The 14,246-nt window shown below is 45.5% G+C and overlaps 1 protein-coding gene across 4 annotated transcripts in view; it reads left to right on the top strand.

Moving 5' to 3' along the window:
- Nucleotides 1-13,329, top strand: part of strn3 (striatin, calmodulin binding protein 3) — a 437,029-nt gene extending 423,700 nt beyond the window's left edge. For all 4 annotated transcript variants that reach the window (XM_072488228.1, XM_072488218.1, XM_072488210.1 and 1 more), the window contains 3 exons: nucleotides 10,746-10,853; nucleotides 10,950-11,036; nucleotides 11,475-13,329. In XM_072488228.1, coding sequence (XP_072344329.1) covers nucleotides 10,746-10,853; nucleotides 10,950-11,036; nucleotides 11,475-11,644 — 365 coding nt within the window. In that variant the 3' untranslated portion in view covers nucleotides 11,645-13,329. The remainder of the gene's footprint in view (nucleotides 1-10,745; nucleotides 10,854-10,949; nucleotides 11,037-11,474) is intronic.
- The last annotated feature ends 917 nt before the right edge of the window (nucleotides 13,330-14,246 follow it).

Below are 14,246 nucleotides of genomic sequence, written 5' to 3'. Positions count from 1 at the left end.
GAGAATGGACATGGGACTAATGGCAGATGAGGGGGTGTGTCTAAGGGTGAGGGGGTGCATTGAAAAGTACTTGGAACTCAATGATAATGGGGAGGTCCAGGTGGGAGTGGTCTGGGAGGCGTTGAAGGCGGTGGTTAGAGGGGAGCTGATATCAATAAGGGCACATAAAGGGAAGCAGGAGAGTAAGGAACGGGAGCGGTTGCTGCAAGAACTTTTGAGGGTGGACAGACAATATGCGGAAGCACCGGAGGAGGGACTGTACAGGGAAAGGCAAAGGCTACATGTAGAATTTGACTTGCTGACTACAGGCACTGCAGAGGCACAATGGAGGAAGGCACAGGGTGTACAGTACGAATATGGGGAGAAGGCGAGCAGGTTGCTGGCACACCAATTGAGGAAAAGGGGAGCAGCGAGGGAAATAGGGGGAGTGAGGGATGAGGAAGGAGAGATGGAGCGGGGAGCGGAGAGAGTGAATGGAGTGTTCAAGAAATTTTATAAAAAATTATATGAAGCTCAACCCCCGGATGGGAGGGAGAGAATGATGGGCTTCTTGGATCGGCTGGAATTTCCCAAGGTGGAAGAGCAGGAAAGGGTGGGACTGGGAGCACAGATCGAGGTAGAAGAAGTGGTGAAAGGAATTAGGAGCATGCAGGCGGGAAAGGCCCCGGGACCGGATGGATTCCCAGTCGAATTCTATAGAAAATATGTGGACTTGCTCGCCCCGGTACTGACGAGGACCTTTAATGAGGCAAAGGAAAGGGGACAACTGCCCCCGACTATGTCTGAAGCAACGATATCGCTTCTCTTAAAGAAGGAAAAGGACCCGCTACAATGCGGGTCATATAGACCTATTTCCCTCCTAAATGTAGATGCCAAGGTCCTGGCCAAGGTAATGGCAATGAGAATAGAGGAATGTGTCCCGGGGGTGGTCCACGAGGACCAAACTGGGTTTGTGAAGGGGAGACAGCTGAACACGAATATACGGAGGTTGTTAGGGGTAATGATGATGGCCCCACCAGAGGGAGAAACGGAGATAGTAGTGGCGATGGATGCCGAGAAAGCATTTGATAGAGTGGAGTGGGATTGTTTGTGGGAGGTGTTGAGGAGATTTGGTTTTGGAGAGGGGTATGTTAGATGGGTGCAGCTGTTGTATAGGGCCCCAGTGGCGAGCGTGGTCACGAATGGACGGGGATCTGCATATTTTCGGCTCCATAGAGGGACAAGGCAGGGATGCCCTCTGTCCCCATTATTGTTTGCACTGGCGATTGAGCCCCTGGCGATAGCGTTGAGGGGTTCCAAGAAGTGGAGGGGAGTACTTAGGGGAGGGGAAGAGCACCGGGTATCTTTGTATGCGGACGATTTGCTACTATACGTGGCGGACCCGGCGGAGGGGATGCCAGAAATAATGCGGATACTTGGGGAGTTTGGGGATTTTTCAGGGTATAAATTGAACATGGGGAAAAGTGAGTTGTTTGTGGTGCATCCAGGGGAGCAGAGTAGAGAAATAGAGGACCTACCGTTGAGGAAGGTAACAAGGGACTTTCGTTACCTGGGGATCCAGATAGCTAAGAATTGGGGCACATTGCATAGGTTAAATTTAACGCGGTTGGTGGAACAGATGGAGGAGGATTTCAAGAGATGGGATATGGTATCCCTGTCAATGGCAGGGAGGGTGCAGGCGGTTAAGATGGTGGTCCTCCCGAGATTCCTCTTTGTGTTTCAGTGCCTCCCGGTGGTGATTACGAAGGCTTTTTTTAAAAGGATTGAAAAGAGCATTATTGGTTTTGTGTGGGCCGGGAAGACCCCGAGAGTGAGGAAGGGATTCTTACAGCGTAGCAGGGATAGGGGGGGGCTGGCACTACCGAGCCTAAGTGAGTATTATTGGGCCGCTAATATTTCAATGGTGAGTAAGTGGATGGGAGAGGAGGAGGGAGCGGCGTGGAAGAGATTAGAGAGGGCGTCCTGTAGGGGGACTAGCCTACAGGCTATGGTGACAGCCCCATTGCCGTTCTCACCGAGGAACTACACCACAAGCCCGGTGGTGGTGGCTGCACTGAAGATTTGGGGACAGTGGAGACGGCATAGGGGAAAGACTGGAGCCTTGGGGGGGTCCCCGATAAGAAACAACCATAGGTTTGCCCCGGGGGGAATGGATGGGGGATATGGAATGTGGCAAAGAGCAGGAATAACGCAACTGAAAGATCTGTTTGTGGATGGGAAGTTCGCGAGTCTGGGAGCGCTGACCGAGAAATATGGGTTGACCCAAGGGAATGCATTCAGGTATATGCAACTGAGGGCTTTTGCGAGGCAACAGGTGAGGGAATTCCCGCAGCTCCCGACACAAGAGGTGCAGGACAGAGTGATCTCAAAGACATGGGTGGGGGATGGTAAGGTGTCAGATATATATAGGGAAATGAGGGACGAAGGGGAGACTATGGTAGATGAACTAAAAGGGAAATGGGAAGAAGAGCTGGGGGAGGAGATCGAGGAGGGGCTGTGGGCAGATGCCCTAAGCAGGGTAAACTCGTCGTCCTCGTGTGCCAGGCTAAGCCTGATTCCGTTTAAGGTATTACACAGGGCACATATGACTGGAGCACGGCTCAGTAAATTTTTTGGGGTGGAGGATAGGTGTGCGAGGTGCTCGAGAAGCCCAGCGAATCATACCCATATGTTTTGGTCATGCCCGGCACTACAGGGGTTTTGGATGGGGGTGACAAAGGTGCTTTCAAAGGTAGTAGGAGTCCGGGTCGAACCAAGCTGGGGGTTGGCTATATTTGAGGTTGCACAAGAGCCGGGAGTGCAGGAGGCGAGAGAGGCCGATGTTTTGGCCTTTGCGTCCCTTGTAGCCCGGCGCAGGATATTGCTAATGTGGAAAGAAGCCAAGCCCCCGGGGGTGGAGACCTGGATAAATGACATGGCAGGGTTTATAAAGCTAGAGCGGATTAAGTTCGTCCTAAGGGGGTCGGCTCAAGGGTTCACCAGGCGGTGGCAACCGTTCGTCGAATACCTCGCAGAAAGATAGACGGAATGGGAAAAAGAAGGCAGCAGCAGCCCAGGATCAGGGGGGGGGGGGGGGGGGAGGAGGAACCAGAAGGACTCTCAGGGTTGTTAATATATACTGTATAGTATGTATAGGTCGTTGCTACAGATAATTATATATTGGACTGTTAAATTATATTTTTGGAGAGTGTTACCTGTGACAAGGCAGTTGCCAATTAGGGCTAGTTTTTATTTTTGTTATTTATTATTTATTCATTTTTTGTTTATAAAATAGGTCATTGTTATTTGTGTTGTTATAATATTGTGTAAAGGATGCACAATGTACTGTGTTGGTTGACCAAAAATTTTCAATAAAATATTTAATAAAAAAAAAAGAAGGGTAGCAGGGATAATCCAGGGAATTATAGACCTGTGAGCTTGACGTCAGTGGTAGGTAAACTGTTGGAGAAGATACTGAGGGATAGCATCTATTCACATTTGGAAGAAAATAGACTTGTCAGTGATAGGCAGCATGGTTTTGTGCAGGGAAGGTCATGTCTTACAAACCTAATAGAATTCTTTGAGGAAGTGACAAAGTTAATTGATGAGGGAAGGGCTGTAGATGTCATATACATGGACTTCAGTAAGGCATTTGATAAAGTTTCCCATGGCAGGTTGATGGAAAAAGTGAAGTCGTATGGGGTTCAGGGTGTACTAGCTAGATGGATAAAGAATTGGCTGGGCAACAGGAGACCAAGAGTAGTGGTGGAAGGGAGTGTCTCAAAATGGAGAAAGGTGACTAGTGGTGTTCCACAGGGATCCGTACTCTGACCACTGTTGTTTGTGATATACATAAATGATCCGGATAAAGGTATAGGTGGTCTGATTAGCAAGTTTGCAGATGATACTAAGATTGGTGGAGTTGCAGATAGCGAGGAGGACTGTCAGAGAATACAGCAAAATATAGATAGATTGGAGACTTGGGCAGAGAAATGGCAGATGGAGTTCAATCCAGGCAAATGCGAGGTGATGCATTTTGGAAGATCTAATTCAAGAGCGGACTATACGGTCAATGGAAGAGCCCTGGGGAAAATTGATGTACAGCGATTGAGGGGAGACCTGATAGAGGTATACAAAATTATGAGGGGCATAGACAGAGTGGATAGTCAGAGGCTTTTCCCCAGGGTAGAGGGGTCAATTACTAGGGGGCATAGGTTTAAGATGAGAGGGGCAAGGTTTCGAGTAGATGTACGAGGCAGGTTTTTTACGCAGAGGGTAGTGGGTGCCTGGAACTCGCTACCGGAGGAGGTGGTGGAAGCAGGGACGATAGTGACATTTAAGGGGCATCTTGACAAATACATGAATAGGATGGGAATAGAGGGATACGGACCCAGGAAGTGTAGAAGATTGTAGTTTAGTCGGGCAGCATGGTCGGCACGGGCTTGGAGGGCCGAAGGGCCTGTTCCTGTGCTGTACATTTCTTTGTTCTTTGCTTCACTTAGGACGTGACCTGGTCCGTAATCGCTACCGTCCCATCCCCCTCATTTCCCACCCTCCCAGGGTACGTGTTAAATTATTCCAGGGTGCTGGGACTGCGTCGGCACCGTCAGTGGGTCACTGTCGAGGGCAGGGGGGGGGTGATGATAACCGGCAGAGAGCTGATCACCAGTGCTCCTTAATCAATGCCATAATTGGACTCCTGCCTGTCTGCTGAGTGCTCGCTCACACCCATCACCTGCACATGTGCACGTGGTTTGCCTGGGGGGGGGGGAAGGAAGGGTGGTGGAGAAATGGGTCAAGGTTCGGAGGTCGGCCCACATTGTGGAAGAAAGTGGCAGAGGTGTCATACTGATTGTGGTGAAGGATTTTTAATGTTTCACATTTGTCCGACAATATCCCACTCTCCCGATGGTGCTCCCCACTCTCCCCACCACCCCCTCTGGGGCTGGAGGGCCCTGACTCACTTGTCAGCGGCACATGCACAGCCTTGTCGCTATGTCCCGTGTACTGACTGCGAGACGCGGCCTTATCAGAGGGGTGGAACTCAGGGGCACTGATGGCCACCATCGCCACTCCTTAGATGGGTCCAGCTTGGCATCCAGCGCCCTCTCCTCCCGATCGGTGCCCACAGGGCCCTGGGGTCACCTCGGACGGAGGGCCAGTATGGTCGAGCCCCGGCTTCCCGTGTCATCTGGCCCTGCCAGCCCTGATGGCTCCCCGATGTCTGCACCATCTTGTCAACACCCTCAGTGACAGTCCTGAGTGATTGGGCCATGCTCTGCAGTGCCTGGACAATGCCTACCTGTGACTGGAACAAGCTCGGCAGCACCTCAGCCATGCCCATCTGAGAGCGGGACATTTCCCTCAGCACCTCATCATGGTCACTCTGGTACTGGGTCACGTCCCCCAGCGAGTCGGACATTCTGCAGAAGCCTCTATCAGGTCGACCCTCTACCTCCGTCGTTCCAGTGAGAACAAACCGAGTTTATTCAACCGCTCCTCATAGCTAATGCCCTCCATACCAGGCAACATTCTGGTAAATCTCTTCTGCACCCTCTCTAAAGCCTCCACATCCTTCTGGTAGTGTGGCGACCAGAATTGAACACTATACTCCAAGTGTGGCCTAACTAAGGTTCTATACAACTGCAACATGACTTGCCAACTCTTATACTCAATGCCCCGGCCAATGAAGGCAAGCATGCCGTATGCCTTCTTGACTACCTTCTCCACCTGTGTTGCCCCTTTCAGTGACCTGTGGGCCTGTACTCCTAGATCTCTCTGGCTTTCAATACTCTTGAGGGTTCTACCATTCACTGTATATTCCCTACCTGCATTAGACTTTCCAAAATGCAATACCTCACATTTGTCCGGATTAAACTCCATCTGCCATCTCTCCGCCCAAGTCTCCAAACAATCTAAATCCTGCTGTATCCTCTGCCAGTCCTCATCGCTATCTGCAATTCAACCAACCTTTGTGTCGTCTGCAAACTTACTAATCAGACCAGTTACATTTTCCTCCAAATCATTTATATATACTACGAACAGCAAAGGTCCCAGCACTGATCCCTGTGGATCACCACTGGTCACAGCCCTCCAATTAGAAAAGCATCCTTCCATTGCTACTCTCTGCCTTCTATGACCTAGCAAGTTCTGTATCCACCTTGCCAGCTCACCCCTGATCCCGTGTGACTTCACCTTTTGTACTAGTCTACCATGAGGGACCTTGTCAAAGGCCTTACTGAAGTCCATATAGACAACATCCACTACCCTACCTGCATCAATCATCTTTGTGACCTCCTCGAAAAACTCTAATCAAGTTAGTGAGACACGACCTCCCCTTCACAAAACCATGCTGCCTCTCACTAATACGTCCATTTGCTTCCAAATGGGAGTAGATCCTGTCTCGAAGAATTCTCTCCAGTAATTTCCCTACCACTGAAGTAAGGCTCACCGGCCTTTAGTTCCCTGGATTATCCTTGCGACCCTTCTTAAACAGAAGAACAACATTGGCTATTCTCCAGTCCTCCGGGACATCACCTGAAGACAGTGAGGATCCAAAGATTTCTGACAAGGCCTCAGCAATTTCCTCTCCAGCCTCCTTCAGTATTCTGGGGTAGATCCCATCAGGCCCTGGGAACTTATCTACCTTAATATTTTTAAGACGCCCAATACCTCATCTTTTTGGATCTCAATGTGACCCAGGCTATCTACACACCCTTCTCCAGACTCCACATCTACCAATTCCTTCTCTTTGGTGAATATTGATGCAAAGTATTCATTTAGTACCTCACCCATTTCCTTAACCTTATTTGCCAATGACTTTTCGTGACCCCTTCTAGCCCTCCTGACTCCTTGCTTAAGTTCCTTCCTACTTTCCTTATATTCCACGCAGGCTTCGTCTGTTCCCAGCCATTTAGCCCTGACAAATACCTCCTTTTTCTTTTTGACGAGGCCTACAATATCTCTCGTTATCCAAGGTTCCCGAAAATTGCCGTATTTATCCTTCTTCCTCACAGGAACATGCTGGTCCCGAATTCCTTTCAACTGACACTTGAAAGCCTCCCACATGTCAGATGTTAATTTGCCCTCAAACATCCGCCCCCAATCTAGGTTCTTCAGTTCCTGCCTAATATTGGTTATAATTAGCAGGTGAGTAAGAGGGCCTCCTTGGTCCTCCAGGCTTGCTGGACCTTCGGCGCTGCCACCTCTCCTGCAGCCTCCGTCTGGTCCTCCAGTTCAACCCCGGGGTCGTCTTCCAGCCCTGCTGATCCGCGCCTCCTCACCATCCTCATCCTCCTCCTCATACTCCTCTGAGGTGGGCACATGTACCTCATCCTCCACCTCCAGCACATTGCCACGGTGCTGTGCCAGGTTGCAGAGGACTGACAAACAGCAGTGGCTCCCATCCCGGGACTCTCCATTCCCCCATTGAACCTCCACTCAACACACCTGGAACTCCCACACGCTCTCGGCAGCGGGGGCCCCCCTCAAAGGACCCCAGACCCTATACACCAGACACCCGCGCAGTACATCACCTGGACCAGGTGCTGGTCCCCTCCCTGTAGCGCACACCCACCCTCCGGCCGTGGGCATGTCCCTAGGTGTTCGGATGGTGGCTGCTGCGTCCGTGGTGTTGCCTTCCACAGTGTTCAGGCACAATGTTATGCATCACAGTCTGATTGGGATGCTGGGCAATGACTCTCACATGCTACGTGGCCCGCCCACCCACAGGAATCCACTTGGGTGTGTGAAGTGCTCACTTAACTACGATTGCCAATTCAGCGATAGCCTTCATCCGCATGGCTTGAGGCCTCAGCTGTCGGTGAGGGTTACAGGCGGGCAGGGACAAGGGTTTGCGCCGGAACGGGCACACGATGCAGGGGTTGGCATGTGGAGCCGCGTGTGGTTGCCCCCCAAGTGGGCCACCCCAGCCGAGGGTGCCCCTCCCCTGCCGAGCACTGGGGCAGCAGGCCCAGCGCCCCCAGGCTCTTTGCTTGTGAGCAAAGATGGCTACTGACCTTATCGTCTCCCCACAGTATCTGCGAGGTTCACATTTTTATAAAACAGTAATGATAATCTTTATTATTGTCACACGTAGGCTTACATTAACACTGCATGAAGTTACTGTGAAAAGCCCCTAGTCGCCACACTCCGGTGCCTGTTCGGGTACACAGAGGGAGAATTCAGAATGTCCAAATTACCTAGCAGCAGGGAGGAAACCGGAGCACCTGGAGGAAACCCACACAGACACAAGCAGAATGTGCAGACTCCACACAGACAGTGACCCAAGCCGGGAATCAAACCTGGGACCCTGGTGCAGTGAAGCAACAGTGCTAACTTCAAAACATTGAATGACGCAGACTTGTGGTGACTTGTTACATAGGTAAACACAGCAGGTAGTTAAATCCTGCAGTGCAACTTTCCCTCCTCATAGGGAACGCATAGCTTAGATAATATGCTGAGTTCCAGAAGTACAGTCTGGACTCTTCTGATGCAGAAGTTGGGAGAATTAACATCAAGGCAAGCTAACATACAAGCCTGTATGCGCTGAAGTTGTTTTCAGTAAAACCTTATTCATAAAATTATAAGAGTAAAACAAAACTGAAGACCAATGTATTATGTGTGTGGCAGTTCATTAAAATACCTCTCTAAGGGGCATCATGGTGGTGCAGTGGTTAGCACTGCTGCCTCACGGCACCGAGGTCCCAGGTTCGATCCCGGCTCTGGGTCTTGTCCGTGTGGAGTTTGCACATTCTCCCCGTGTTTGCATGGTTTTCATCCCCACATCCCTAAGATGTGCAGGGTAGGTGGATTGACCAAAAATTAATTGGGTACTCTAAATTAAAAAAACAAATACCTCTCTATATAGTCTCACTCGCTTGTTCTTTCTCCATAGCCCAGCAACATTTTTCCTTCTCAAGTATATATTCGATTTCCTTTTTGAAAGTCACCATGAAATCCTTTCAGGCAGTGCACTGGGTCATAACTTGCTGAATTAATTATTTCTCCTCTCTGATTCTTTTAGCAAACATCTTCAATCTATTTCCTCCAGTTTTGAATCCTCCTGATACCCTGGTTCTTCTGTCTGTCTCTGTATTTTTGATAGCAGCTTGACACTGCATAGGGTTGTATCTCATAACTAGTGTCACAGTCTTCAACACTGAAAGAACTTTTCCAATCGGCGCCACTGTGACTACTTGTTGGGGAGGCTGCTGAATGATGGGAGGCTGTTGGATATGGGGTGGCCCGTTTATTGTATGGAAATAGGGCTTAAGTGGTGAGAATTGATTTCTCGCCACACTACGGCGGGATTCCAATTTCACCTACGGTAGCGGGCTGATTGGATCGCAAACTGTTTGGCGCCTGGCATGGTTCTCGTTTTCGGCCTCCCGCTGTTCATCAGCCTCGTTGCGCTCGAGCAAGAGTGCAACAAGGCCGGAGAATCGCGCCTCAGTTCCTGCATCATATACCATTCCCTGAGAAGGGGGCATATTCCCTGAAACTAGACCAGCTAATGGGAAGAGTGGAACGAGGCATGGATAACATGGTAGTTTTCCTTCTGTCTTTGCAGAAGCCTCGCTTTCTCCAATGGTCTGGCCAACTTCACAAACCTGGCGTCAGTTTGCTTCAGCCACTATCCACAGTCTCTACTAATGCCCGTTGAAATTTTAAAATGCACTAATTGCCTACAGGATTATCACTGACAGATTTGAAAACATAGTAATGATAGTGAGAGTAATAGCACATGGGTGCTAATACCAGAATTTATACCAGATAAATGTCAATGGAAGAAGATATTTATGGATCATAATGGATCATAAATTCAATTGAACTTTTATTTTGTTCAGCTCAACTGGTGTCAATTCCTCATAGAATCATAGAATCCCTACAGTGCAGAAGGAGGCCATTCGGCCAATCATGTCTGCACCAATCCACTGTGTCCTACACCTGTAATCCCACAGCCTAACCTGCACATCCCTGGACATTAAGGGGCAATTGATCATGGCCAATCCACCTAACCCGCACATCATTGGATCTTTCCAAAGATGTACGGGTTAGGTGAATTGGCCATGATCAATTGCGAGGAAACCGGAGCATCCGGAGGAAAGCCACGCAGACACGGGGAGAACATGCAAACTCCACACAGACAGTCACCCAAGGCTGGAATTAAACCCGGGTCCCTGGCACTGAGGCATCAGTACTAACCACTGTGCCGCTCATGCATTTCTTTTGAGAATTCAGCTTGTGCAACCATTCTTTCATTACCCCATTGGTTTTTTTTTTACTGGACATGCCTCACCAAAAGACAACCCAACTGTCAAAACCTACAAAAATTTGTATGACCAACATATTGCAACAGTCACCCTGGATTTCCAGAAATGAAGAAGTATTATCATTTCTTGATGCAAGCAACAAGTAGAAGTTGCATTTCTATGTTCCAAGGTGTTTTGCAGCAGGGCTATCAACCACAATTTAACATGCAGTCACATAAAAGTTAAATCAGATGACCAAGATGAGGTAGTTTTTAAGGAGTGTTTTAAAGGAAGAAAGGAAGGTGGAGATTTGGAAAGAGGTTTAGGGAAGAAATCAGCACTTAATTGAAAGATTGCACTTCTAAAAATCAAAATTTAAGTTGTACCATTTCATCAACATTTCAATTAGCAAGTACCTGATGTGGCAAAATAGCTGCTTCACAGTTTTAATATGATTATAATTTTCTGACTAGAATAATTTTCATCTGTTTTTGCCATGCTTTGTGTTCACAGCTTCTCCTTTAGCCAATCAGATTAATAGAGTTGTCAGCCATCCCACATTGCCGGTTACCATCACGGCTCATGAAGATAGGCACATTAAGTTTTTTGATAATAAAACGGGTAAGTAATAGCAACTTATTGAGAATTGTCTACATTATTAATATAAAGTTACAGAACTATCTGACATACTTCTAAATATTTTGCTTATTCTTTTAGGTAAATTGATCCATGCTATGGTCGCTCATCTGGATGCTGTCACTAGTCTGGCAGTGGATCCTAATGGAATCTACTTGATGTCTGGAAGTATGTAGCTGCTTTCTGTAATTAGATGTTTATAGCAAATTAATCGCCAAGAGTTGTATTTTTGTTTGCTCTACGTAGACTATTTTTAAAATTTCCAAATAAAATAAATAACTCATCCAAATATTCAAGAAATCCATATGATTTAAGACCATAAGACATAGGAGAAGAATTAGGCAATTCAGCCCATCGAGTCTGCTTTGCCATTCAATCATGGCTGATTTGTTTCCAAAAACAATTTCATTTAAACTGTTCTGTTAATGTTATAAAATATTGTGGCTTTTTGTTGTATATGTTTGTCTCTGGAAGATACTTTACATTGGCTTTTGTTATAATATGATCAACATTTTCATAAGTCTAAGAAATTAGATTAACATTGATAGTGGTTGAACATTACTTTAACAGTCACAACATTAAGCAGACTTTTTTTAATCATATCAGGTCATGATTGTTCTATTCGCCTGTGGAACCTGGATAGCAAGACATGTGTTCAAGAAATTACTGCTCACCGGAAAAAATGTGATGAATCTATTTATGATGTAGCCTTCCATCCATCAAAGGCATATATTGCTAGTGCAGGAGCTGATGCCCTTGCCAAAGTGTTTGTGTAACAATTGCTAAAATATGTTTGCCCCATCATCGCAGGTGAGCTGGAAATGAACAGGAATTGCTTCACTGCCATTAGTTACCTGGTTATTATGTAACACTACGCACTGCTCTGCCTGGGCAATGCTCTTCCTGGTAGACTGTCATAGGCAGGCGCTTAGTGGCCAAGTATCACCAAATCCTTGAATAACGTCAGGCTAATCCACTTAACTGTAATTAAAAAAGGAATACATCAGTATTTGTAGCCTTGACTGGATTTGAACAGAGCTAATTTACTGTTATGTAGGTGTTTTCAAAGTCATGTGGAACTTATTCATACAGCAGTAAATACTTTGGGCTCTTGTGTCCTGCCTTATCGATGGGATTGTGGTACAATGGTGGGCAGTAAGCTTATAACTATACCATTGAATGTCATCCGTCAATTCCTTTTATCAGTTTTCCAACATCAAACATACTTTTAGTCAATTTTCAACATTAAAATGAAAATATAAATTAAATATATTTTAACCTTCGTTTTACAGAATTGTTGACAGGATATCTAGTTTTTATAAGTCTTTTTGTATAATTTTCCTGTCAGAATAATGCTCCAAACAGGGTTAATACTATAATGTTTCATTGGGTTAAAACCCAGTCAAACCACCCTCACTGACCCACTATTATGTAACTACATTCTTCCCTTGCCCAGCTTAAATGAAACAAAATCCTCAGTGAATCCTTCCACGTGGATGCTATTTTAACATCACAATAAAAGCTGTTAAGTGTAATCATTGAAAACTGTAAATGTGTTGAGATGAAACACAAGGGGTTTAAACACCCAAAATTAACTCTTTTAAAAGAAAATGCAGCATCCTATCACTATGTGATATTTTGTACATCTTACTGTATTTACAAGTTTATTTATCAAGGGTTAACCATCTTAATGCTTTTGGCATTTATTTATTTCACTTTTCTGTTGGTGTTTATCCCCCTCATGTTTTGTGTGTGTTAACTGGCCCTGTATGTCTTTGTCTAGCATGGGACTTTTACAAACTAGAGAGCTCGAAATATAGGTTTAAAATGGAGCACTGTTTATATCACAGCCCAGGGTTTCCTGTCAGAATACTTGCTTTGGGGGCTTGACCCTAACCCCGTGTAACTGAAGAATTTGTGTGAAATCTGGAGTGAAAAGGTTTTATTTTGGATTAAATATAGAATATTGAAATAGCCAAATCAAGATTCAGAAATCTGATGTGTTTGGTCGAGCTATCCCAGCTTTACAAAGTGCTTCAGTTAATGGTGTAATGAAAGATTTTGTTTGTGTAATGCATGATTAACACAATAAAGTATTTTTTCTAGTCTTGCGCAGATTTCTGATGAGTTTGCAAGTTCTGACGAGTTTTGTAAGGTTTTTGTTTTACAATACATGATTAAGTAAATTTTTAAGATTGTACCACAGCTAAAATACAGCTGTTTAAAAGTAATGTATATAAAATGCATATAATAAATATTAAATGGTGTACCTGTAAATTAGTGTTTGTTACATTACTTGAGTTGTATAGCTTCAAAAATGCTTTCCTAGTATTTTGTGGAATCCAAAGTATCCTTAATCGTCTTAAATATGTAAAGTGAGATTTATGTTGGAATTATGTCCCTCCTTTTATCATTTATCTATTTAGAAAGGGATTTGGAAATAAAAAAAACTTCTGTTGAACTGTATTTTCTTTTTATGTCCTTTGGTAAATGTGGCATTTTCCTATAGAATTGTCAGAGGTAAAGTATAACTTTATTTTAACCTGAATGTGAACTTGTTTAAACCAAAGCATTTAGAATTAGTTATCTAAAGCGGCTGTAAAAATTTCCATTTTTTTTTTTTAAAGAATGCATACAATCAGTATTTTTTCAGTATATTTGAATGATCTAGACCTGTCAGGTGAAACGTAAGACAGAAATTTGAGATAAATTCCAGGAGGAAGAATAGGGAGACAATTATTTTTTTAATTATTAAATCATGTATGTGGCATTGCTGACTAGTTCAGCATTTATAGCTGAAACCTAATTGCCTTTGAGAAAGTGGTAGTGAGCTGCTTGAATCGCTGCAGTCCATATTGTGTAGGTACGCCAACTGTGCTGTGAGGGAGGGAGTTCCAGAATTTTGACCCAGTGACAGTGAAGGAACGGCAATATATTTCAAGTATTTGACTTGAAGGGGAACTTGCAGGTGGTGGTGTTCCCTGCATGTGCTGCATTTGTCCTCCTTGGTAGTAGAGGTTGCGGGTTTGGAATTTGCTGTCGAAGGAATGTATACCTAAATGATAAAACTTTAAAGAGAGCATAGAAATGTGAGGGTTCAAGTACACAAGTTTTTTAAAGACGAGAGGACAAGTTGATAAATCTGCAGAAGTTGTTAATGGAATTCTAGGTTTTCGAAACGGAGTACTGAATAAAGAGGTACTCTACTCTGAGGTAAGCCTATGTAAATCAATATTTAAGTTCTTGTTAATATATTGATTCAAATTTTGAGTGCCTTATTTTAGGAAGGATGCAGGATTATGGTTAGGACACAGAAGACATAAAGTCACCGGAGTTTTACCGCACAGAAAAAAACCCTTCAGCCAATCGTGTCTGCGC

The sequence above is a fragment of the Scyliorhinus torazame genome, chromosome 2 (assembly GCF_047496885.1).
Source record: "Scyliorhinus torazame isolate Kashiwa2021f chromosome 2, sScyTor2.1, whole genome shotgun sequence".
NCBI classification, from domain to species: Eukaryota; Metazoa; Chordata; class Chondrichthyes; order Carcharhiniformes; family Scyliorhinidae; genus Scyliorhinus; species Scyliorhinus torazame.
This window is presented reverse-complemented; position numbering and strand designations above follow the sequence as displayed.